Raw genomic sequence first — 27160 nt, forward strand, 5'->3', positions numbered from 1 at the left:
ATTTAAAGCCTCCCAAGCACCTCTAGCAAGTTTCCCGCTCGGATATTGGCCTCTCTCCAGTTCAGGTGTAACCCTTCTCTCTTGTACAGGTCACTTCTGCCCCAGAAGAGATCCAAACAATCCAAATCTCTGCATCCCTGCCCCCTGCAGCAGCTCCTCATCTATGCAGTCATCTGCCCTACCCACCTATTCCTACTCTCACTAGCATGTGGCACTGGGAGTAATTCAGAGATTACTGTCTTGAACTTCTGCTTTTTAACCTCCTCCCTAATGCCCTGTATTGAGTATGCAGGACCTTATTTCTTTTTCTCCATGTGTCATCGGTCCCACTATGTGCAACGACTTCTGATTGCTCATGCTCCCCTTTGACCATTTGCAGCAACCACTCCGAGATGTCTTTGACCCTGGAGCCAGGGAGGCAACACCCCATCCTTGCAGCCACAGAAACGCCTGTATGTTCCCCTGACCAGAGAGTCCCCTATCACAACTGCTTGGGCTATGCCATACCCTGCTTTTTAGCAGTGCCAGACATGACCAGGCTGCTGCTGCTGTTTTCCCCTGAGGGGCAAAACATCCCAACAATATCCAAAACAGTATAATTGTTCGAGAGTGGGATAGCCATAGGAGACTACCTGACTGTCTGTTCTGGTCATGATTTGGAGATGCCAGTGTTGGACGGGGGTGTACAAAGTTAAAAAATCACACAACGCCAGATTATAGTCCAACCTGTTAGACTATAACCTGGTGTTGTGTGATTTTTAAGTCTGTTCTGGTGGTCAACCTCCTACTTGACTGTGCCTGCAATGTAGCCACCTCCTTGAAGCTACGAGCTATTGCACTCTGCCTCCTGTATGCTCCTCAATTTGTCCAATTGCTGCTCCAACCAATTGATTTGGTCCGAACAGAGCCGCAGCCAAACACATTTCCTGCAGACATAGTTGCCAGGGACACTTTGCTGCTCCCTGATCTCCCACATCTGACGAAAGGAGCATACCACTCCTCCAACTGCCATCTCTGCTCCTTTAACAAACAGCAGAACTAAGGGAGGTGATGGCCTCATTGTATTGTCATTGGATTGTTAACCCAGATTGTGTTCTGGGGACCTGATTCGAATGCTGAGAAACCGGCGGACTGTGTTCATTGGGTATCTGTTCTTTTTGAATACAATGAACACAGTCTGCTGATTTCTCAGCAACAAACCCAAACAAGCAGACAAAACGCATCCAGAAACCCTAGCCACTCTCACCTACATCAAAGACATCTCGGAACTGACTGCCAGACTACTCAGGCCCCCTTGGCATCATGGTAACCCACAAACCCACCAACACACTAAAACAGCAGCTAACAAATTTGAAAGATCCAATACAGACAACAAGCAAAACTAATGTCATTTACAAAATACCATGCAAGAACTGTAACAAACACTACATTGGACAAACAGACAGAAAACTAGCCACCCAGGATACACGAACATCAACTAGCCACAAAAAGACATGACCCACTTTCACTAGTATCCTTACATACAGATGATGAAGGACATCACTTCAACTGGGACAACATATCCATCCTAGGACAAGTCAAACAGAGACACTCATGAGTATTCCTAGAAGCAAGGTATTCTAACCAGGACTGTATCAACAAACACATTGACTTGGATCCCATTTACCACTCCCTGAGAAAAAGAACAGGAAATGACATCACCACAGGAAGTGGCGTAACCAACCCAAGAAAATCGAAATACATAAATAGAAAGCGGGCCATGCCATCCGTGCTTCACCCGGAGACACACTGATGATGTTACCTAGTCTGGTGATGAAATGTCTGAAAACGAACCTTCCAGCTCAGCGAGCAAACCTACATCCAGAACCTCAACCTGAGCTACAAATCTTCTCAAAACTTGCAAAATAAATGCATAATGTGTTATGGAGTATGCATCAGATTAATGCAATGTCATTTTTTTTTAGGTGGGCCCTCTGAAGGGAAGCTGATACCAGGAGACCAGATAATAAAGATTAATGATGAGCCCGTCAGCACAGCTCCCAGAGAGAGAGTCATTGACCTTGTAAGGTAATGGCTATTCGTTCACCTATGTCCACTCATCATTATCCCAATGAAAGCCAAGAAATGATTTAATGGGACTGCATAGCTGTGCGTGACTGAGACATTTAACTGTTGACAGTGGAAAAGATAAATAGCTTTACCAAGTCATGGAAAGAATAAGGAGCATTAATTTTATTTTTTCAATGACAAATTGAATAATCATAAATTAAATAATTTCCAACTGTTTGTGTTTGAAAATAATACCTGATCAAATAAGATTCATTGTCGCTGTTATTATTTTTTGCAAAGCTATAAGAGGTTGTCATACTGGCAATTTTCTTTTACGTGAAAAGTCAGTCTTTACAATACTAGGCCCTAGCCGAGTACTAAGTGCATATTATCTACTGATAATGGGATCCACGCCTCCTTAAACACAGGAGAATACCATGTGACAAGAGTCTTTATTCTGCTCATCCAGCATTAGCCACCAGTCACACAGCCATCGTACTGCAGAAATCATCATTTACACTAAGTGTAAATCTAGGAAGATTGCAAAAGATTTCAGGCAGCTGCACTTTACTAGAGCAGTAAAGGAACCTTTAATCTGTGTCATTTTCTTACCTCCTATATTTCTTTGTCATGGCAGCTAGGAGCCAGATGACAATTAAGTGAAATTATTTATTTCTTGAAAAAGCAGGAGTCTGATCATCAAAAAAAATCAGTTCCCAGAGAATTTTTTTTAAGATGAGATTAGATTCCCTACAGTATGGAAACAGGCCCTTCAGCCCAACAAGTCCACACCGACCCTCCGAAGAGTAACCCACCCAGACACATTCCCCTACCCTATATTTACCCCTAACTAATGCACCCCTAACATTATGGGCAATTTAGCATGGCCAATTCACCTGACCTGTACGTCTTTCGATTGTGGGAGGAAACCAACGCAGACACCGGGAGAATATGCAAACTCCACACAGACAGTTTCCCGAGGCTGGAATCGAACCCGGGCCCCTGCTGCTATGAGGCAGCAATGCTAACCACCGAACCACCGTGCTGCCCCACTGTGTTTTATAGGAATACAACAAGCAGAAACACCTTCTGGTCACCTTCTGTTTCCTCTTGTACAGGAAACCAGAATCAGGGAACACTCGAAGAACAGATATCCTCCCCATTAATTCAGAGGAGGCCATAGCTGGGAACACTCATATTCTGATTGCCACTCGTCTCATTTTTGCCTTATGTTAGTCCTGAGATCTGCATTTCTCACCAGAAATTCCAATCCCAGCCACTTCAGAAATGTTCTTCCTCCAGGCATCAGGTGGTAAGGGAGCAGCGATGGAATAGGCCCAGGGCCTGCATGTCCTCGGCAGAGTGGGGGGGAGGGGGGGGGTGCGGAGTTGAAGTGTTTAGCCATGGGGGGGTGGGTTGGTTGGTGCAGGTGTCCCGAAGATGTCCTCTGAAGCGTTTTGCGAGTAGGCATCATGTCTCCGCAATGTAGAGGAGACCACGTTGGGAGCAATGGATACAGTATATGACATGTGTGGAAATGCAGGTGAAACTTTGATGGATGTGGAAGGGTCCTTTGCGGCCATGGATGGGGGTGAGGGGGGAGGTGTGGGCACAGGTTTTGCAATTCCTGCAGTGGCAGGGGAAGGTGCCGGGAGGGGAGGGTGGGTTGTGGTGGGGGTGGGGGGATGCGTGGACCTGACGAGGGAGTCGCAGATGGAATGGTCTTTACAGAAAGTGGATAGCGGTGGCACGGGAAATATATTTTTTGCGGTGGGGTCCGTTTGTAGATGGTGGAAATAGCGAAGGATGATGCGATGTATACGGAGGTTGGTGGGGTGGAAGGTGAGGACCAGGAGGTTCTGTTCTTGTTGCAGTTGGAGGGGTGGGGTTCGAGGGCAGAAGTGCGGGAAGTGGATTAAATGCACTGGAGAGCATCATCAACCACATGGGAGGAGAAATTGCGGTCTTTAATGAAGGAGGTCATCTGGTGTGTTCTATGGTGGAACTGTTTCTCCTGGGAGTAGATGCGGCAGAGGCGGAGGAATTGGGAATAAGGGATAGCATTTTTACAGGATGTAGGGAGGGAGGAGGTGAAATCCATGTAGCTGTGGGAGTCAATGGGTTTGTAGAAGATGTCAGTGTTGAGTCGGTCATGAAGATGGAGATGTCCAGGAAGGGCAGGGAGGTGTCTGAGATGGTCCAGGTGAACTTAAAGTTGGGGTGGAATGTATTGTGAAGTTGATGAACTATCCAACCTCCTTGCAGGAGCATGCAGTGGCGCCGATGCAGTCATCAATGTAGCGAAGGAAGAGATGGGGAGTGGTGTCTGTGTAACTGTAGAAGATGGACTGTTCCACATAACTATCAAAGAGACAGGCATAGCTGGGGTCCTTGTGGGTGCCCATGGCTACCCCTGTCATCTGGAGGAAGTGGGAAGATTCAAAGGAGGAATTATTGAGGGTGAGGTCAAGTTCAGTCAAACGAATGCGAGTGTCAGTGGAGGGGCACTTGCGGGGACATCAGGAGAGGACTTGGTGATGGCAAATGGAGGTGTATAGGGAATGGATGTCCATGGTGTAGATGAGGCATTGGGGCCAGTGAAACAAAAGTCTTGGAGAGGTGGAGAGCGTGGATGGTGTCCCGAACATACGTGGGGAGTTCCTGGACCCGGTGGGGGGGGGGGAATAGGACAGTATTAAGGTTCGGTGGGGCAGGAGCAGGTTGAGACAATGGGTCAGCCGGGGTGGTCAGGTTTGTGAATCTTGGGTAGGAAGTACAACCGGGTGGTGCGAGATTTCTGAACTATGAGATTTGAAGCTGTGGGTGGAAGATCCCCTGAGGTGATGAAGTTGTGTACTGTCTGGCGATGATGGTTTGGTGATGGAAGGTGAGGTCGTAGGCGAGGGGACAGTAGGAGGAGGTGTTTGCGAGTTGGCACCTGGCTTCAGTGGTGTAAATGTCAGTGTGCCAAACCACCACTGCGCTCCCCCCCTCCTTGTCAGGTGGTTTAATGGTGAGGTTGGGTTTGGAACAGAGGGAGTGGAAGGCTGTATGCTGCAATGGTGAGAGGTAGGAGAGGGTGAGTGGGATGGACATGTTGAGGCAGTCAATGTCTTGGCGGCAGTTGGAAATAAAGAGATTGAGGGCGGGTAACAGACCGGCACGGGGTGTCCAGGTGGATGGTGTGTGTTTCAGGCGGGAGGAGGGGTTCTCAGAAGGTGTTGCATGGTCAAGCTGAGTGGCTATATGATCCTGCCTGTTTGGTATTAGATAGAGACGGCACTAATTTGTTCAGGGTCGTTGTAGACTGAGGAGCCAAGGATATGTAGGGATCTGACATAGAGACATAGAAAATTGATGCAGGAGTAAACCAATCTGTCATTCGATCATGGTTGATCTATTTTTAACCTCAACACTACATTCTTGCATAACGCAAGGGAATGCCAAAGACTCTCAACTCTCTGTCGGAGGAAAAAGATGATCATGCAATCTCAGTATCCCACTCCAACATTCTCTCCATATCCCTTGATCACTTCAGCCACAAGGGCCGCATCCAGCTCCCTCTTGAATATACCAAACAACTAGGCCCCAGCAGCATTCTGTGGTAGAAAATCCACAGGTTCACAGCTCTCTGGGTGAAGAATGTTTTTGTTATCCCAGTCCTGTATGGCTTGCCTCTTTTCCTTCGACTGTGGCTCCTGACATTGGTAATGTTTCTGACCAAAGTCCATAAATTGTTGAAGTCTTCTGCTACAACTTACTTTCTCATTAGCTTATTGTAGGACTAAGTATTTTTCTGCTTTTGTCCTGAATAAAATAAATTCAACTGGTAATTTGAAACATTAAACGAAAAGTGGAGTGTTTTTGTAAAGGATTGAGAGAGTCAATCCTTGAACATTTCTTTAAAATAGATTGTAAACACTGGAACTGACTGTGTTGACTGATGATGGACTTCAGTATTGTGTTAGTGATGCTGGGAATTGTAAATACAAACGAGAAGCAAGAGTAGGCAATTCTGCCATTCGAGCCTGCACCACCATTCAATGTGATCATTGATCTATTTTTAACCTCAACACCACATTCTTGCATCAAGCAGGGGAATGCCAAAGACTCTCAACTCTCTTAAGAGGAAAGAAAAGTTTAATCTCTGTTTTAAGTGGGCAAGCCCTTAGCTCGGAATTCTCCCAAATCCTTTCAACATCCACCTGTTCGAGTCCCCTCAGGATCTTACATGTTTCAATTAAGACACCTCTGACAGAGGACAAAGGCCTCACCTGTCTAGCCTTCCCTCATAGGGAATCAGCTCATTCCTGCTATTAGGTTGATAAGCCTTCTCTGAACTGCTTCCAACACATTAACATCATTCTACATGTATGCTGACCAGTATGCTAGATATTGAAAAGTGTGGTGCTGGAAAAGCACAGCAGGTCAGGCAGCGTCCCAGGAGCAGGAGAATCAACGTTTCAGGCATAAGCCCTTAAAGGGCTCATCCCTGAAACATCGATTCTCCTGCTCCACGGACGCTGCCTGACCTGCTGTGCTTTTCCAGCACCACACTCTTCAACTCTGATCTCCAGCATCTACTGTCCTCACTTGCCCCTAGTACTCCAGATGTCACCTCGTCAATACCCTGTATAACTGAAGCATAGCCTCCCTATTCTTGCATTAAAACACAATATTCTGTTAGCTTTCCTGCTTACTTGCTGTACCTGCATACTATAACCTACCGTGATTTGTGCAGTGGGACAGCCAGATTTTTCTGCATCTCAGAATTTTGCAACCTCTCACCATTTAGATAATATGTTTCTTTCATTTTCTTTCTGCCACTATAATTCATTTGCCAGATCTTTACCAACTTAGTTAACCTACCTACATCTCTTTGTGGGTTCCTTATGTCTTCAGCACACCTACCTATGTTCCAGCAGCAAGTCTAGCTACAATACCTTCAGTCCTTTCATCCAAATCATTTATATAAATTGTGAAGAGTTGAGACCCCAGCACACTGACCCATCTGGCATGCCATTTGGGACATTCTGTCAACCTAGAGAAGACACATTTATTCCTACCCTCTGCTTCCTGTAAGCCAATCAATCTTTTGACTCTACCAATCAATTACCATTGACACCATAACCTTGTATTTTTCACAATAACTTTTGATGTGATACCTGATCAAATGCCTTCTGGAAATCTAAGTATAGTACTGGTTTCCCTTTATCAACAAGTTACTTCTTTCAGGAACTTTCCCTTTGACAAAACCATGTTGGCTCTGCCTGATTGTCTTCAATTTATTTCAGTGCCTGGTTGTAGCTCTTTAATAACAGCTTCTAACATTTTTGCTATGACAGATGGAAAGCTAACTGGCCTGTAGCTTCCTGCTTTCAGCCTTTGTTTGTCTTTGAATAAAGGAGCTATTTTCTAATCTAAAGGAATCTTTCCCAATTAATGAGATTTGGGAAAATTTAAACTGGCCAAGATTTTGCACATCTCGCTGCAAACCAGTGTGAAGCTCCTGGACTCAACATGAGGCACTACCAGGAAAACCTACTGTAGTAATATGTGCACAACGTGTGCTTAGAGAACAAAAATGGACTTAACACAGTAACAACAGTCCTCTCTAATTTGCACTCATTGTATACTGATAAACAGCTCTCATGAACTATTACATTCCCTATGAACAACAATACCTTGTTCTTTCATTACCAGCCTCCCTCATCTGCATCAAATAGCACTGATCCACAATAAGATTTTGAAATTGGGAAAAACTGGTAGTTGTCTTTTCCTTAGGATGGGGGATTTCAAGACAAGGGGGCACATCTTTAAGGTGAGAGGAGAGAGATTTAAAAAAGACATGAGGAGCAAATTCTTTTTACACAGAAGGTGGTTCACGTGTGGAATGAACTTCCTGAGAATGTGTTGGATGTGGGTACAATTACAATGTTTAAAAGACATTTGGATAAGTACATGAATAGGAAAGGTTTGGAGGGATATTGGCCAGGAACAGGCAGGTTGGATTAGTTTAGTTTGGAATTATGTTTGGCATGGACTGGTTGGACCGCAATGTCTGTTTTCATGCTGTATGACTCCATGGCTGTTTCTTGCACTAGGGCCTTCTAAGGATTTAGAGCGTGATTGATTGATGTTGAATTTGCAATTTACTGAGGCAAGAATAGCTGATGAGATTAGATTCCCTACAGTGTGGAAACAGGCCCTTCGGCCCAACCAGTCCACACCGACCCTCCAAAGAGTAACCCACCCAGACCCATTTCTCTGACTAATGCACCTGACACTATGGGCAATTTACCATGTCCAATTCACCTGACTGCATATCTTTTGACTGTGGGAGGAAATCGGAACACCCAGAGGAAACCCACGCAGACACGGGGAGAATGTGCAAACTCCACACAGACAGTCACCCGAGGCTGGAATAGAACCTGGGACCCTGGTGCTGTGAGGCAGCAGTGCTAACCACTGAGCCATCGTGCCACCCTATGAACTGTGGCATATCTAATATTAGCATCATTATAATGATTCATAACTTGGATCCAGAGACTCCAGGTATTATCCATTTCAGCCCAGTCTCCCAATAACTTTGCTAAAATGGTTTTATTTAAACAATAACAACCAATTTACAACTGAGGGACAGGAAATGTTTCTGGATTTAGGTTTGCTCGCTGAACTGGAAGGTTCATTTTCAAACGTTTCGTCACCATATGAGGCAACATCTTCAGTGAGCCTCCGTATGAAGCACGGGTGGTGTAGCCCGCTTTCTATGTATATGTTTGGGTTTTCTTGGGTTGGTGATGTAAGTTCCTGTGGTGACATCATTTCCTATGGTGATGTCATTTCCTGGTCTTTTTCTCAGGGCGTGGTAAATGGGATCCAATTCAATGTGTTTGTTGAGTTCTGGTTGGAATGCCATACTTCTAGGAATTCTTGTGCGTGTCTCTGTTTGGCTTGTCCTAGGATGGATGTGTTGTCCCCAGTTGAAGTGGTGTCCTTCCTCATCTGTATGTATGGTTACAAGTGAGAGTGGATCATGTCTTTTTGTGGCTAGTTGATGTTCATGTATCCTGGTGGCTAGTTTTCTGTCTGTTTGTCAAATGTAGTGTTTGTTACATTCTTGCAAGGTATTTTCTAAATGACATTAGTTTTCCTTGTCGTCTGTATAGGGTCTTTCAAATTCATTAGCTGCTGTTTTAGTGTGTTGGTGGGTTTGTGGGCTACCATGATGCCAAGGGGTCTGAGTAGTCTATCAGTCATTTCAGAGATGTCTGATGTAGGGAAGAGTGGCTAGGGTTTCTGGATGCACTTTGTCTGCTCATTTGGGTTTGTTGCTGAGAAATCGACGGACTGTATTCATTGTGTACCCATTCTTTTTGAATACTCTGTACAGGTGATTTTCCTCTGCTCTGCATAGTTCTTCTGTGCTGCACTGCGTGGTGGCTCGTTGAAATAATATTCAATTGCAGTTTTGTTTGTGGATGTTGGGATGATTGTTTCTGAAGTTCAATATTTGGTCCATGTGTGTTGTTTTCCTGTAGACACTGGTTTGAAGATTCCCATTGGCTGTTCACTCGCCTGTGACATCTAGGAATGGCAGTTTGTTGTTGTTTTCCTCCGCTTTAGTGAATTTTATGCCAGTGAGGATATTATTTATGGTTTTAAAAGTTTTCTCTAATTTGTTTCATTTAGTGATGAAGAAGGTGTCATCTAAGTAGCGGACCCAAAGTTTGGGTTAGATGGTTGGCAGAGCTGTTTGTTCAATATCAGGTTTCTTAGCAGAGGCAGTAATGCAGAGACTGAGGGGGAAGGGAAAGGGAAAGCAACAGGGAGTATGGAGTCAAGGAGAAAAATAAGCAGCAGGTTAGCATGTGTGCAGGGTTTAAGTTCAAGGCGGACTAGGAATGAAGCAAAAAGGAACTGAGGACACATTAATAGAGATGTTGGAAATCATGAGGATAAGAAAATTAGCATGAAGGCGCTTCACCTGAATGCTGGTAGTATTCGTAACAAAGTAGATGAATTAACAGCACAAATCATCGTGAATAATTATGATGTGGTAGGCATCACAGAGACATGGTTGCAGGGGGTTCAGGACCATCAGTTAAACATCCAAGGATTTACAAAAAGACAGGGAGATGGGCGGGGGGGACGGGGGCGTGCCATGTTAGTTAAGAATGAAATTAAATCTATGGCACTGAATGATGTAGGGTCAGGTGATGTGTGGGTGGAGTTGAGGAACCACAAAGGCAAAAAAAACCATAATGGGAATTATGTACAGATCTCCCAGCTGTGGTCAGGACCAGGGGCACAAGATGTACCAGGAAATAGATAGGGCATGTCAGAAAGGCAAGGTCATAGTGATCATGGGGGACTGAGTGAATAATGTTACCAGTGGATCCGAAGGAAGGGAATTCATGGAATGCTTACAGGATGGTTTTTTGGAATAGCTTGTGAGGAGCCCACAAGGGAGCAGGGTATTCTGGACTTAGTTTTGTGTAATGAGCCAGACTTTATAAAAGGTCTTAAAGTAAGGGAACACTTAGGAGGCTGCGATCATAATACGGTAGAATTCAGTCTGCAGTTTGAAAGAGAGAAGGCAAAATTGGATGTAATGGTGTTACAGTTAAATAAAGGTAATTACAGGCATGACAGAGGAACTGACAAAAATTGACTGGAAACAGAGCCGAGTGGAGAAGACAGTACAGCAACAATGGCAAGAGTTTCTGGCTGTAATTGAGAATACAGTACAGAGGTTCATCCCAAAGAAAAGAAAGGTTATCTGAGGGTGGGGGGGGGAGTTGGAGTTGGTGGGGGGGGGGGGGGGGAGGGAATTAGACAGCCATGGCTGACAAAGGGAGTTAGGAAATGTATCAAAGACAAAGAAGGAGCCTATAAAGTGGCCAAGAGCACTGGGAAATTAGAAGATTGGGAAGATTACAAAAACAAACGGAAGATAACAAACAGAGAAATAAGGAAGGAGAGGATCAAATATGAAAGGTGAGCTAGCCAGTAAAATTAGAGATCATAGTAAAAGTTTCTTTCAATACATAAACAAACGAGAGGCAAAAGAGATTAGGCCACTCCAAATTGATGCAGGAAGGCTAGTGATGGGAGATAAGGAAATAGCTGAAGAACGTAATAAGTACTTTGTGTCAGTCTTCACAGTGGAAGACATGAATAATATCCCAACAATTAAGGAGAGTCGGGGCAGAGTTGAGTATGATAGCCATTACAAAAGAGAAAGTGCTAGAAAAGCTAAAAGGTCTAAAAATTGATAAATCTCCTGGTCCCGATGGGCTACATCAGAGAGTTCTGAGGAAGGTGGCTGAGAAAATAGCGGAGGTGTTTTTTGTGATCTTTCAAAAATCACTGGAGTCAGGGAAAGTCCCAGATGATTGCTGTTGTAATCCCCTTGTTCAAGAAAGGATCAAGACGAAAGATGGAAAATTATAGGCCGATTAGCCTAACCTCGGTTGTATGTAAAATTCTAGAATCCATCATTAAGGATGAGATTTCTAAATTCCTGGAAGTGCAGGATCAGATTAAAACAAGTCAGCATGGATTTAGTAAGGGGAAATTGTGCTTGACAAACCTGTTAGAATTCTTTGAAGAGGTAACAAGTAGGTTAGAACAGGGAAGCCCAGTGGATGTTAACTACCTAGACTTCCAAAAAACCTTTGATAAGGTGCCTCTTGGGAGGCAACTGCCCATGGTGTTTGAGGTGAGCTACTGCCATGGTTTGAGGATTGGCTGTCTGAGAGAAGGCAGAGAGTTGGGATAAAAGTTCTTTTTCGGAATGGCAGCTAGTAACAAGTGGTGTCCCGGAGGGTTCAGTGTTGGGGCTGCAGCTGTTCACGTTATATATTAATGATCTGGATGAAGGGACTGGGGGCATTCTGGTGAAGTTCGCCGATGATACGAAGTTAGGTGACAGGCAGGTAGGACTGAGGAGGTGAGGAGGCTGCAGAAAGATTTAGACAGTTTAGGAGAGTGGTCCAAGAAATGGCTGATGAAATTCAACGTGAGCAAGTGCGAGGTCTTACACTTCAGAAAAAAGAATATAGGCATGGACTATTTTCTAAGCAGTGAGAAAATTCATAAAGCCAAAGTACAAATGTAGTCCAGGATTCTCTAAAGGTTGACTAGCAGGTTGAGTCCATGATAAAGAAAGCAAGTGTAATGTTGTCATTTATCTCAAGAGGGTTGGAATATAAAAGCAGCAATGTGCTATTAAGACTTTATAAAGCTCTAGTTAGGCCCCATTTCGAATACTGTGTCCAGTTTTGGTCCCCACACCTCAGGAAGGACATTTTGGCACTGGAGCATGTCCAGTGGAGATTCACAGGGATGATCCCTGGAATGGTAGGCCTAACATACGATGAACAGCTAGGGATCCTGGGATCGTATTCATTAGAATTTAGAAGGTTGAGGGGAGATCTCATAGAAACTTACAAGGTAATGCATGGCTTAGAAAGGGTGGATGCTGGGAATTTGTTTCCGTTATGCGGGGAGACTAGGACACGTGGGCACAACCTTAGAATTAGAAGGGGTCAATCTAGAACAGAAATGAGGAGACATTTCTTTAGCCAGCGAGTGGTGGGCCTGTAGAAATCATTACCATGGAGCGCAGTGGAGGCTGGGATGTTAAATGTCTTCAAGGCAGAGATTTATAAGTTCTTCATCTTGCAAGGAATTAAGGGCTATGGGGAGAATGTGGGTAAGTGGCGTTGAAATGTCCATCAGCCATGATTAAATGACGGAATGGACTCGATGGGCAAGTGGCCTTACTTTCACTCCCATTCCTTATGGTCAACATCCACAAACGTAGCTGCATTAGAACATTATTTCAACGAGCCACCACACACTGCAGCACAGAGAAACTATGCAGAGCAGAGGAAAATCACCTATACAGTGTACTCAAAAAGAACAGGTACCCAATGAACACAGTCTGCCGATTTCTCAGCAACAAACCCCAACAAGCAGACAAAACACATCCAGAAACCCTAGCCACTCTGCCCTACATCAAAGACAGCTTTGAAATAACTGCCAGACTACTCAGACCCCTTGGCATCACGGTCGCCCACATACTCACCAACACACTAAAGCAGCAGCTAATGAACTTGAAAGAACCTATACAGATAACAAGCAAAACTAATATCATTTACAAAATACCATGCAAGAACTGTAACAAACACTACATTGGGCAGACAGGCAGAAAACTAGTCACCAGGATACATGAACATCAACTAGCCACAAAAAGACATGACTTACTCTCACTAGCATCCTTACCTACAGATGAGGAAGGACACCACTTTGACTGGGACAACACATCCATCCTAGGATAAGCCAAACAGAGACATTCATGAGAATTCCTAGAAGCATGGCATTCTAACCAGAATCTATCAACAAACACATTGAATTGGATCCCATTTACCACCCCCTGAGAAAAAGACCAGGAAGTGACATCGCCACAGGAAATGACATCATCAAACCAAGGAAACCCAAACATATATATAGAAAGTGGGCTACACCGCCAGTGCTTCATCTGGAGGCTCACTGGAGATGTTACCCAGTATGGTGACAAAACATCTGAAAACAAACCTTCCAGAGAGCAAACCTACATCCTGGACCTCAACCTGAGCTACAAATCTTCTCAAAACTCGCTAGGAAATGTTTCTGATCATATAAATACTGAATCTACTCTCAGAGCAGATTAATTTTACAGCATTTTATAAGTAAGTTTTATCTTCAAGTCATGGCCAATCTTGTACTTTCTTTGTACTTAACACCTGCTTTCCACTGAACTTAAGCTCACTGCTGCAAATGCACTCATTCAAGGAATCAAACATTAGCACTGTGTTGAATCCCATCATTTAGCTCCTCTTGTCTTCACAAATCAAGGTGTCATATGTGCTACTTAGAGATGGGTTTGGTGGGAACACTGTCTGACCTGGTGTGTCACTATAATCTTACCAGACCAGACTTATTAAAGAGAAGCAACTGGTGGTGATGTAACCTGAGAGCCACCAGACCACATGTGTGGCAAGAAGTTGAGAAGAAACATCCTTCATGGTAACGTCAAACTGGTGACAGGAATTGAACCCACGCTGTTGGCATCATACTGCTCTGTAAACCAACAATCCAGCCAACTGAGCTAAACCAATTCCCCTCTGACCTGGTAACCTTATGATAGCAAGATAATGGGAGAGGTAGATTTCAACCTTCAAATTATTACTCATGTAAACGTTGACCCGCTCCATTATTGGACATTGGACTTTTACACAAGTATAAGTGATCCACAAAAGCCAAACATTGATTCGAATATTGAAAACCTGACAACCTATTTTTAATGCAAACCTGAGAAAATCATTGTACCTAGATGTTCAAAGCATGTCATATGCTAAATCACTAACTAACCTTTAGAATATTGAGTTTTCAAAAAGGTGTCCTTGAGATGAAGGCTTTCACAAAGCAGATAATTACTGTGTACCTGTGAGAATTCAAAATTTTATACTAAACCCCTGTGCGTTGATGGTGACAGCCTGATAAACTGCTAACAAATTCTCACCTTTTAGAGGACAGTGCAGTACATCTCTCTAGAGGGAAGGATTTTTTTCCGAGTACTTTATTCTTAGCATTCAATGTTAATGCAATCATAATGACAGCGAACAAACTGCTATGCTTGCCATGCACATACAAACATAAGATTCACATTCATCTCATTCCTGTTTAACAGAACAATCTTGACAATTTGAGAGAATGGCACACAGGACAGTGAAGTCAATATTTGGTGCACTTCTCTGCACTTCCAGCTTTCAAAGCCTGTGGGCTCCCTCCCTGTATGTGCCCAGCAGGTTGTTTTTGTCATCGTTCTCCTGTTACCATGACTACAGGAAAGAGAAGACGCATCAACTTCCCCAGTAAGTGAGTACAACAAAAGATGGATAGGTGGCACAAGGCCACTGACAGATGTCTCCTCCACCGGGGCACTTATGCCTTCTGTCTTCTTACAGGAGGTGATGCTGCTTTCTGTCCTCATTTCAATAGAATGGCGCCTTTGAGTTGACAGCAGCTCTGAGCCTATGCCCTGCTTTCAGTTTCAAAGCCTACCTTAAACGGTGTCAAGGCAGCTACGTACTTGGCTGACACCAACATAGATGCAGCATCCTGAGTAGATGCTAATCCATAGCAACAACATTAACTTGCATTTATTATAGAGCCATAAACACAGGCAAACAATCTACAGTCTGTTAAAAATGTCCGATTAGCAGAGCTCACTCAGGAACCAAATTTTGAACATTGTTTAAAAATATAGCAACAGCAAGTTCAGGAGGATATGAAGGGTAGGTAGCCATGCAAGAGTGTAGGAAAAGGCAGATACTGTTAGTCCTAGATTACTTGTGACAGGGACTAATATTCCTGGTAGGCTTTGAGCCCCTCCTAACTACCTGGCCACAGCCATAGCTACAGGTCACTCTGTGAAAGGGTTCCTCTCCCTGGTAGATTTAGAATTTGATTTAGAATTTTGAGGAATTGCAAAAAGCAACCTCCACCAATTTACAGAAATTCACTGCTGGTGACTGCTCATTACACAGAGCAGTAGTGCAACCCCCATTTGACATTGACATCAATGTTCTGGCCCACATCTACTGTGAATATATTTAGTTAGAATTAAGGAATGATGGAAGAGGTAGGTTACTGACTGAATAAGTTTACACGGACAGAAAGGTCAGCCTATTTTTCAAGTCATCTTATTGTGTCGGTTGGACTGAGAAGGGGAATCTACAAACAACCATAATAGATGATGCGCAGGTGATGTATAAAAATATACATACTTTAAAGCTTAAACAAAGCAGTAATCTAAAGCTACTTATCATGTGTAAAGAGAAATAATTATAGCTTAGAATCAGAAATAGTTGAATTGCACTATCCAAAATATACTGAAAAACCTGTAAGGAGCAATTACAGCTCAATATTTAGTTTTGTTTATCAACTGCAATGCTTAATAATTACAACTTAGCGAAGGCAAAGGGTGAGTGCATACAATCCAGAAATCAAATTTAACCAAGACAGTGAATAAGTCAAATTGGAAATCATACAATCCCTACAGTGCAGAAAGAAGCCTTTCAACTCATCAAGTCTGCACTGACCCTCTGTAAAGCATTCCACCCAGACTCAGCTCCACCACCGCGCCCTATCCCTGTAACCCCAATGTATTATCTGTTTCAGGATTTTATGATATGAGTAATGTTTTTCATACTTCAGCAACGTTCTTGAAGTGCAAAGCAAAAACAAAATGCAAAAATAGGTTCTTAATTGTTCAAGTATTCTTTATTTTTAAAGTAGTCTCTAAAACAAACAGCAATCAGATAGTGGGGAAGTGAAAGGTAGAATAAGCTGGTTTTGGAATGCACATGCATACATTATAATAAGCAAAGTTGCTGAGCTTTAGGCATAAGTAGCTCCCTAGGATTTTGATATTATTACAATAACAGGGACCAGGCCCAAAGAGGAGAAGGAATGGACACTTAGTATTCCTGGTAACAACGTATTCAGGAAAGATAGGAGAGAGGGAAAAGACTGCACTGGCAATATTGTTTAAAAAAATCTAAGCATTCATAATGCACACAGGTATAAGAACTCTTTCAGTAAGACTGGACAGCTTCAGTGTGCATGTTTGATGAGGAGCCCAGACTCATAAAAGGGGCAGTTCACTTTTTAATGACTGCAGACAACTGTTGACTTTGCTTGATTAACATTTTAGAATAAATTGTTCTTTCTATGGTCTCTTTGGTCAATGTGTCAATGTTTATTCACACATGATTAAGAAGTGTGAAGTGTTTGAAGCCTCTGTTATTAATACTTTAATGGTCAATCTGATTTACACTTTCATAGGATTATTGGATTATGGGAATTTATTTTGCACTTTAACATTGATATGTTTGTTTTCAACCTCCTTCCTATGAGTAATTCTGCCAGTGAGTATCCATTATTTAATGGTATTGATCTGTAGCTAAATCCCAGTGTGCATTTTGTGCTATTAGTGACTTCACATTCTTGACCATCATGTCTGCAGTATCGTTTGACTGAGGATGAAGTGGAGAACTTGCTTCTTTTTCTGATATCTGCCTCAGTAATGAACTTTCTGAATTCCTCAATCACAAATTGAATTCTGTTATCCAAAAACATTGCCTCTGGGAAACCGTGTCTTGCAAAATCTCATTTTACTGCTTTAATCACTGACCCTATGTGATCAAATGAAGTCTTGCCACTTCAATCCATCTTGAATGGTAGCAGTCTGCTGAAACTAAATATATCTTTCCTTTGAGGTCAAATGAGTCCATTGCTAGTCACTAGTCTAGGCCTTTCTAGGCTCTGTTCACATGTTACTGTTTATGGTACATGTAAATACTTCTTATTCGCATGATAAATCAATGAGATAAAACTTTCTATTTATTTCAAAATGCACAGCCCCCATAGGGATTGGTGAGCTCTCTGTCTGCATTTTATGATCATTAAATGTGCCCATGGAGTCTTTGTAAAATCTCTTCACTTTAGTCTAACCATTTTATGGACATGCACTAGTAAATCTTCCACAACTGTGAAGTGTCACTTCCTTTGTGATTTTTCTAAGCTGATCTGCTGGAAAGTATTTGCACCACCCTTCCAAAGAGTTGTTCAACCTTTGTGCATACTTCTGATTTCTAAGCTGCATGAATTGTGTTTTCCTTCAATTGTTGGCAATGTTTTAGTAACTGCAGTAGAATACGTTTGCACATTTTCAATAGGAACAAAACCTTCTTTGTCATCTTAATCCAGTGTTGTCCTTGAGAGTGTATCTGTTGTTACTGTGGCTTGTCTAGAATATAGACTATTATCAGTAAGTTTGAATCTTTGTTTTCACAATGACATTTTTGCAATCTCTGAATTATGTTAGAAATATAATAACCATTCGAATGGTGTGATGAATGTCATCAGCAATTCTGAGTTATAGATAAGTGGTATCTGCCAAAATCTGCTGTTTACATCCAGCATTGTGAAGAACTTACTTCTTGATAATTTGTTCAATCTGACATCAACTATGAAATTTTATGAATTCTGTTTCAAACTCCTTTGCTTAACTGAACGAGATCCACATATGACCTTTGCTCAGTTATCAGCCCCAAGCCCTATTGAATCACTGTCTGTTCCCGACAATATGATCTTGCTTTTGCTCATGCTATCAAATTGATATTTAACCTTTTATAGAAGTGGATGAGGAATTTTCCTTGGAGTGCACAGGCAGATGGATTTAGCATCTTCTTGGAGAGTAATAAGGTACTCCTGTTTTAATCTGCCTCTGCTCCTGAATAACTGGAAATTGTCATCAAAGCTCTCTTCTATCCTATTCCTGGAGTACAACATTTACTCTCTCAAAGAGACCAAGTGTAATAGATACATTTCTCTTTCATTGTGAACTGTTTTGATTCTATAGTGTGTATCTCAACGAATTCTCATTCTTTATAACTGACCTCAGAAATGAATCATTCATGTACCTAAAGATTTCTGCGCCCTCGACCTTGCAATCTTATGTTCACAGATAAAATATTCACAGATTCCAATCATGGCAAGCTGTCAGCCACTATTAAAATATTTGTCCTTGTGTTGAGTTTAAATTCTGTTTCAAACCCATTGTACATTTAAGATGATGATCTAGGATTTGTGTTGACTTACTTTGACCTCGCCATGAATGTTATCTTAACTTTCTGTTCTTCATCCTTAATGTTTTGGACATTTTCTTTTTTATATGATTTCCATTTCTGGAAATTTTGTTTTGGTGGGACATTTTCTCTATTTCTGTGACATTAAAAGTGTTACTGTCCTTGTAATATTTCTTAAAAGTGTCCCAGTCTCCCTCTCAGCTCTTCCTGCTGGGACCTTGTTGCAATTGTGGTGCTACTTTGATTCTGTTAGCGTCTCATTCCCATTTCCTGGCTTGTCTTAGCTTGGGAGTACTTTGATTCATAACGTCGCCTGCTGTTGCATCTACGGCATCCAAAAATGTGCTGACTTGTTGTTGCTGCTTCTTTGCCTAAGATATCACTGTAGGAACTGAAGCTATTGCTTCCACAGTTCCCATTTCTGGCCTTGTTCTTGACCCTCCACATTTTCAACTGGAAGTGACAATGCCAATGTCTCTACCAGAACTGCCACACTAATCACTTCAAGTTAGTGCATTGAACTTAGATAGGTTCCTTCCTTTCATCTTAAAGTTGATTTTTCCCCTCTAGCATCTTCCAGACGCATGGTTTTGGCAAATCATGTTTCACGCTACCTCACTTCTTCCTGTAGTACCTCTCTTCCATTCGAAGTGAAAATTACAGAATTCTAATTGGACAAATTGTACTTGCTGTTCAAAATATCTCATCATGTGTAAGGGAAAATATCCTGGTGGCCTCCCTCAGAGGTAAAAGTCCTGCAGCTAAAAAGCTCGTCCCCAGATTTAATACACCATAGTCAAAGCTTTGGGTTTAGCAGTCCGTCATTTCCGCCAAGGTCAGTGTTACTGGCAACGAGAATGCTTCATGTTGCTTGTTCTATGTTGCCTTAGTGCAATTCCCAGATTCCAGGAGCATGACTGATACTGGTCCTTACCTAAATGCTTATTAGTGACTCAACAAGTGGATAGTGAGCAAGACCAAACGAAGGTTGGAATTGGGACATTATACATTTTCCAGTTGAAATGCTAGGACCTACCACTGACCAATCATCTGAAAATTCAATCACACCTTTACCAAGTACAGCTCTGCCAAAATAAATTCAGAGTTTCTAAGTGTTTGGCTATTTGCTAAAGAAGCACTTCATAGATGCATCTGAACTGTAAGACCCAAAGACTGGATAATATCATTTCATACTTTTTCATTGCTGTAATCAATGGATTGCCTATTTGTTGGTGAGATTATTGTAGTTCTTTATGTTAAGCTAGAAATTGATTTTCTCATTTCATGCCCAGTGACTGAAAAAAGAGTCCTGACAACTGACAGTCAGTAAAATTGCAAAATTAGCAAATTTATGTTACCGTTCAAGATTGGAAAAATATCGCAGATCCATGACATTAGTGCAATGGAGCTCACAAAGATAAACAGCCCTGAAACAGTTATATTGGATTACATGTAGCACCTTACTAATAGATTTAGATGTCTTCCTGCATCTAGAACAGATCACTAGCCTGAAATCAGAAGCTATATAGGTTGAGGAGCTCCACCCGACATCAAGCATCATTGAACAGGAGACTCCCATTCTTACCACTTGCAGTTAGATATATTGGAAGGTTTATAGGTGATAACCCATTTGACAGTTTTAAGGACATAGCCGTGTTCTGCAGCCTTCAAGTCCTTTAATGAGACCCAAACACAGAGCTTCCAGTTTAGATAAAGGGACTCTATCCACTACACCAGAAGAGCACCCCATCCTCTTTTCTCATGTTACATTTTAATTATGCTTTTTCAGTATTTATAACATTTTTATTGATGTGAATTTGTATTGTTTTCCAATGGGGACTTGTGTTTACTCATTATGGGTAGATTTGGTTTTCACTGCTTCCATAAATAGAAAGGAAAAAAAAATCACTCGTCTTCAGGACTTCACAAGAATAGGAGCAGTTCAAAACCAAGCCACATATAAAGGGTGCCCTCTATTAACAACTCTCACTTGAGTTCAGGAAGTCAGAAGGTATCACGGTATCAGCTACAGTCCTGTAGATACCCCTTGAAGGTTATTTTATTGATGGAGGATTGGCTCAAAAGCTCACATACATACAGTATTTAAAATGGAACAAAATGAAAAACAGCACAGCCAAGAGATTAGCAGGCATTAGGAGATTAGTTGGGGGTTTGGAGATTAGCACGGATTTGGAGATCAGTGAGCGTTAGGCGATTTACACTAGCTGCACCTTTAATTATGCCACCAAGCATATCTACAAACTTGGAACATCTACCCACAGATGACTGAGGACAATTGCTACTGTAGCAATCCATGTCACCCTCATCATTGTGTTTGCTGGGCCCTCATGTTTTTGTAGTCTGTAGTAATGACTCAGATGAGAGGACAGAGTACAAGGTATCCAAGCTTGCAGATGATGCAAAGTGGAAATAGAAACTTTATGGAGGATGCTAGGAGCCTGCAAGAGGATCCAGTCAGGTTAATTGGGCAAGTATGTAGCAAATGCAGAGAAACGTGAAATCATTCAGATGGGCAGGAAAATGGAAAAACAGATTTTTTATAAAATTCTGGAAAACATTTTGTGTCTATCTCTTGTGGGAGTTTTATAAAGGGGTTACTTGTACTCAAGCCACAGATCATGTGTAGGCATAGCAAACAGCTAGGAAAGCAAGTGATTGTTCATTTTTATTACAAGGGAATTAGAGTATAAGATAAAGAATTCTTACTGCGATTTAAATTGAGACCATATCTGGAGTACAATGTATCGTTTTTGTTTTCTAGCCGAAAGAGAGAGTACAGTGTAGGTTTCATTAACTGTTTGCTGAGACTCTTAAAGGTCCTGACAAAGCTGCATGCTGAGAAGGTGTTTCCCTACAGCTAAAATGCACGGGGAGGAGGTTCTAGAATAACGTGTCATTGTTTCAGAATAAGGGCTCAGGCATGCAAGGTAGAGATGAGAAATTTCTTCACTCAAAAGGTTCTAAATCTTTGGAATTCCCAGTATGCTTAGACACTGAATATATTCAAGATGGCGATCAGTAGATTTTTGGTGCTGAGGGAATCAAGAGATTCGGGGAAGGTTGATCAGCCATGATCTTAAGTGAGGCTCAGAAGTCCAAATAGACTACCGCTGCTAATCTTTTTTTTAATATATACTGCAAGGACAGCTACAGCCAATCCACAGCAATAACTTCAAACATATAATTAAGGTCACACCCACCCATCCAGTTCATTCAAGACTATCCTAGCTTTCCAAACTCTCACTGTTGACTGTGTCAAGTCAGGGCTGTCATAATAAACTCCTACTATACCATCATTTTACTTTCAAGTATTCGGTTCATGTTCTAATGGTCCCAATTGGAATTCTTAACATGTTTATCATCAGATCAACCCGAGTACTGATGCCACATTTCAGTCTATGATTGTGTTTTTATAGGACACTATTTTGACAAAGTCAAGGAGATTGGCAAGATAAACCCTGAATATTCTCAAATGTATTTAAAGTGGAAACCTAATTTTGATTGCACGCAAACATAACTTCTGAACTGAATAGAAGTAAAACACATCCCAAAAACAGTTCATTGTAAACATTAACATTTATGAACTGTGGACATATATCTCTACAATTAAAAGCTCCTAACCCCTTTATAAAACTCCCACAAGAGATAGACACAAAAAAATCCTGGGTGTTATGGTGGAGGAAATGTCTAGGAAGGCAATTCAAATGGTCCCTGTTGACAGAGCCAGCTAAGATGGTCCTTTTGGTTTAGGGTTCGGGTTATGTCTCCCCGATATTCCTTCTCCAGGTAGTTCTATTTGTTTTCAGGAGGCACAGAGTCTTTGACTTTCTGGTTAAAAGCCACAGCTTACTGTTATGGGGAATTAAATGCTTTCCTTCAGGCTTGAATTCCTTTTCAGTGCAGAGGAAAGGCCAGTTCCTTCCTTTTCAAAAATGTACTTCCACAAGCCATTCAACTCCTTAGAAGCCAATCATAGTTGTTGGCAGGCAGATGATGTTTATCATCCACAACTAATCTCTATTCCACAGACCAATCAGCTGCTTGTTACTGGCCAAATCTCCTTTCATACAGACCCTGCAGCCTCAGTAGACATCCCCTGCTGCTTGAACAAACCGCAGTATAAACAGTACTTACAATGAATATCCGCAGCCTGCTTTAAAAAAAAAGCAATGACCATTTCCACAATCCTTAGTCTCAAAAAGAGTCATTTTCCTATTTCATTCCACTATCAAAAATACAGAAAAAGAGAAAAGGTACAGTCTTTACACTTCTCTATTCTTCCTCAATAACATAGACTTAAAAATTGTACCACAGGACTTGTGTTCTCCATCCGATTGCATATTTCCCTCAAAAATGTCCACGTAAAGCATGTGTTGTACTGTAGGAGCTTCAGGTGGTTTGTTGTATTGACATAATGGCTTTACTGAAAACTAATGGGGATTGAAGCCATTTCCTAAATAATGCTTTGTGGCTGTCTATACCTTCTGTTATTTATCATGTACTTGTGTGTCTCTGAGCACCAGGCCACATCTTTGTTTGTTCTCCTACTCTTGAGGTATCTTTTCAGAAAGTTTAAAGAAAATTTAAGGGATAGCTTACATTTATATAACCACAAGATTATACAACCAAGGGTACATCACAAAGGATTTTACAGATAACTAAATATCATTGAAGTGTAATCACTTTTGTAAAGTAAATGCAGCAGCTGAGATCCAACAAAGAGCCATTTTTTAAATGATAATTGAGGGATAAATATTGGTCAAGACACTGAAGGTAACAAACGCTGCCTCTTATAAGTGCCTGAGAGGAGATATGGGTCTCAATTTAACATTGCATCTACAAGTTAACATCCTTAACAGTGTAGCAGTTCCTCAGCACTGCACTGGATTGTGAGTAGCCTTGAATGTTTGCACAAGACCTTGAGTAGAGCTTGAATCTAGAACATTCTGACTCCATAGCAGGACATTTGAACACCTTGCCTTGTTCTGTCCTCCTTGTCCTCTACTTGTCATTGTGTTAAAATTCTGGAACTCTCTCCCAAATGGCATTTTGGGTAAACCAAATGGAATATCGTGATTTAAGAACACTACCTTCTCACGGGCAACTAAGGATAGACAATAAATGCTTACCCAGCCAGCGTAACCAACAACCCATGAGTGAATTAAAAATAAACTATTATATTAAATTGTTCACTAAGATAGTTTCTCAACTCTTCTCCTTCAGTCTGTGTGCCAAATCTCCATCTTACATCACATATTTCTTTTCAATCTTTTGAGTCCTCTTACTCTTATCTTTCCTTAACCTCTCTTCGTGTAAAATCCAATATTCACAGCCAATTCCTTGACATTGTCATTTCATGTGGGCTTACTACTTCCATAGTTTCAATCATAGAAAAAGTCATCCCTGATCATTTCTTTGCATCTTCATTATCCAAGACCTTTTTCCATCACCAAACTTTCTGCACTTCCTTCTCTCAGGTTCAATTGCAACTGCACTTTCAAAATCACAACAAACAGCTTTTGATGATTTACTCACCATAATGTTTCTGCGCTTCCAATCTGCTCAAAGCGAGTTATTGTGTCCCTTGTATGCTCTTATGTCCATATAATAACATTACTGTCTCTCAACCTGGTCATTTCCCCATGCCGGTGAGCGCTGCTCAATAATGACCAGAGAATTCAGTTCTGAATGAATGGCTCAGTCAGTTTTCTGCAGTGTACTTCTGGACCTTAAAGAGCACGGTGGCACAGTGGTTAGCACTGCTGCCTCACAGCGCCAGAGACCCGGGTTCATTTCCCGCCTCAGGCGACTGACTGTGTGGAGTTTGCACGTTCTCCCCGTGTCTGCGTGGGTTTCCTCCGGGTGCTCCGGTTTCCTCCCACAGTCCAAAGATGTGCAGGTCAGGTGAATTGGCCATGCTAAATTGCCCGTAGTGTTAGGTAAGGGGTAAATGTAGGGGTATGGGTGGGTTGCGCTTTGGCGGGGCGGTGTGGACTTGTTGGGCCGAAGGGCCCGTTTCCACACTGTAAGTAATCTAATCTAATCTAAGCACAGTTGGATCCTTTTATCATCTAACAAAATTGCTCAATACTCCACCATCGTCCTGAAATGAAAGGATAATCCTGGGCTTCTTTTCTCTACTGTCAGCTAACTTAGATTCCTCTCCCCCGCCCACCAAGAGCAAGGAGTTCATGAACTTCTTTGTCACTAAAATTGACAGCCTTCATTGAGTTCAGGCCCTCCCTAGCCCTAACTCAATCTTCCTCTAATGTTCTCTTCTTTCATAGCCTCAAACTCAGATATTTATTAAGTTTCTCTCATATCTCCCCTTTTCTCCGCTCTGAGCACATCTCATTCATGAAACCCACCTAGTGCTCAAGCAAGCCCGATTTCCATTAACCTGCTGACTTCTCAACTTCCCCCCTCATCCAAATGTTAGCCAGTATTGGTAGTGATTCTCTCTCCTTTCATTTGGTAAAATCTGCCGTCAAAACACACTCCTCAACAAACCCAACAGGTGATCATTCTTTCTTTCTAAGCTGCTGTCCATCTGTGGCCTCCCTGGCTTTTCGAAGTAAATGAAATTTATTGTACCTCCCAAATCCAATTTCTTTCCTTTAACTGTTTGAATGCCTCCAAATATGTTTGTGCCTTGCCTTTAATTGAAGTCACAAACCCCTTCCTGTTAGACTTTAACAAAGATAAACTGTCCCTTCCCATTCTTCTTGACCTACCTATAGCCGTCAACACAGTTGATCATAACATCGTCCTTCAACACATCTCCATTGTCCAATGTATAGGACTGGACTTGCCTGATTCCATTATTATCTAAACAGTAGTTAGAGAATCATTATTGTGGCTTCTTTTCCTGCTTCTACATCATGATGTCTGGAGATTCCCCCCAGGATCTATTTTTGGGTCCTTCCTGTTCCTCAGCTATGTAATATCAATTTTGTGTAGAAAGTTGGGCAGTAATTAGTAAGTGGAATTTGTCAGCTGCTGTGATGAACTAGGCTGCAAGCTGCACTCAGAATCAAACTCAAGAAGTTTGCACACTACTAAATTCTGCCTACTTCAACACTGAATCTAGTAGTGTGTAGATTGGTTGAGGCAGGGTGGGGTGGAATCAGGAACTAAGTTGCTAATTTTCTACAACAGTGTCAGGATGGAATTCACTTCAGAATGTTCAGTTGCAGAAGATTTTGGCATGTCCACAACCTTTTGTCAAACAAATAGTCAAACCACACACCAGCAGAGATTGAATTTAAGTAAATGGGGTAGTGTTTACCGTGCTGGGCCAGTAAAGCTGGACTTACATCTAGACAATGAAAAACATCAAACTGGAGATTTGGAGATTGATTGGTATCATACATATGGAGATTAATGCAACATTTTATTATAAATAAGTTTGACAAAATTCAGTATGTGAATATGGGCTTGGAACAGGGAAGGGCCAATTACAGTAACCACTATACTGGTTTCAAGCACTACAATTATTCTTTAATTACTGCCTTGTTATATTCATGTAATTCTATTCATCCAGTAATGCACCATTTAATAACACGATGATACAGAATCCTGCCAAAAATGTATTCTTGCACACATTCTGTTTGATTTGATAGTCAAGTTCAGATACAGATTGTAATTGTCACATGTACTTTCCCATCCTCCATCTTTGGGGCGGCACGGTGGCACAGTGGTTAGCACTACTGCCTCACAGTGCTGGGTACCCGGGTTCAATTCCCGCCTCAGGTGACTGACTGTGTGGAGTTTGCACGTTCTCCCCGTGTCTGTGTGGGTTTCCTCCGGGTGCTCTGGTTTCCTCCCACAGTCCAAAAAGTGTGCAGGTTACTTAGATTAGATTACTTAGATTACTAACAGTGTGGAAACAGGCACTTCGGCCCAACCAGTCCACACCGACCCGCCACCTACCCATACATTTACCCCTTACCTAATACTACAGGCAATTTAGCACAGCCAATTCACCTGACCTGCACATCTTTGGACTGTGGGAGGAAACCGGAGCACCCAGAGGAAACCCACGCAAACACGGGGACAACGTGCAAACTCCACACAGTCAGTCGCCTGAGGCGGGAATTGAACGCGGGTCTCTGGCGCTGTGAGGCAGCAGTGCTAACCACTGTGCCACCGTGCCGCCCTAAATAGGTTAGGTGAATTGGCCACGCTAAATTGCCCATAGTGTTAGGTGTAGGGGTAAATGTAGGGGAATGGGTCTGGGTGGGTGCGCTTCGGCAGGTTGGTGTGGACTTGTTGGGCCGAAGGGCATGTTTCCACACTGTAAGTAATCTTGGTTCAAAGTTTCTGGGCTCAAGATCCGAATGCTATAGGCTTGAGAAACGTACAATGCAGCAAAGTTCCAGGTGAAT

General features: G+C 42.1%; 1 protein-coding gene across 3 annotated transcripts in view; it reads left to right on the plus strand.

Annotated features, from left to right (window-relative positions):
• Nucleotides 1-27160, plus strand: part of frmpd4 (FERM and PDZ domain containing 4) — a 646818-nt gene that overhangs the window by 511081 nt on the left and 108577 nt on the right. For all 3 annotated transcript variants that reach the window (XM_087992956.1, XM_087992958.1, XM_087992957.1), the window contains exon 4: nucleotides 1965-2067. In XM_087992956.1, coding sequence (XP_087849082.1) covers nucleotides 1965-2067 — 103 coding nt within the window. The remainder of the gene's footprint in view (nucleotides 1-1964; nucleotides 2068-27160) is intronic.

Source organism: Chiloscyllium plagiosum, unplaced genomic scaffold (genome assembly GCF_037043375.1).
Source record: "Chiloscyllium plagiosum isolate Xiang-an unplaced genomic scaffold, Cpla_swu_hap1 HiC_scaffold_12, whole genome shotgun sequence".
In the NCBI taxonomy this organism is placed as follows: Eukaryota; Metazoa; Chordata; class Chondrichthyes; order Orectolobiformes; family Hemiscylliidae; genus Chiloscyllium; species Chiloscyllium plagiosum.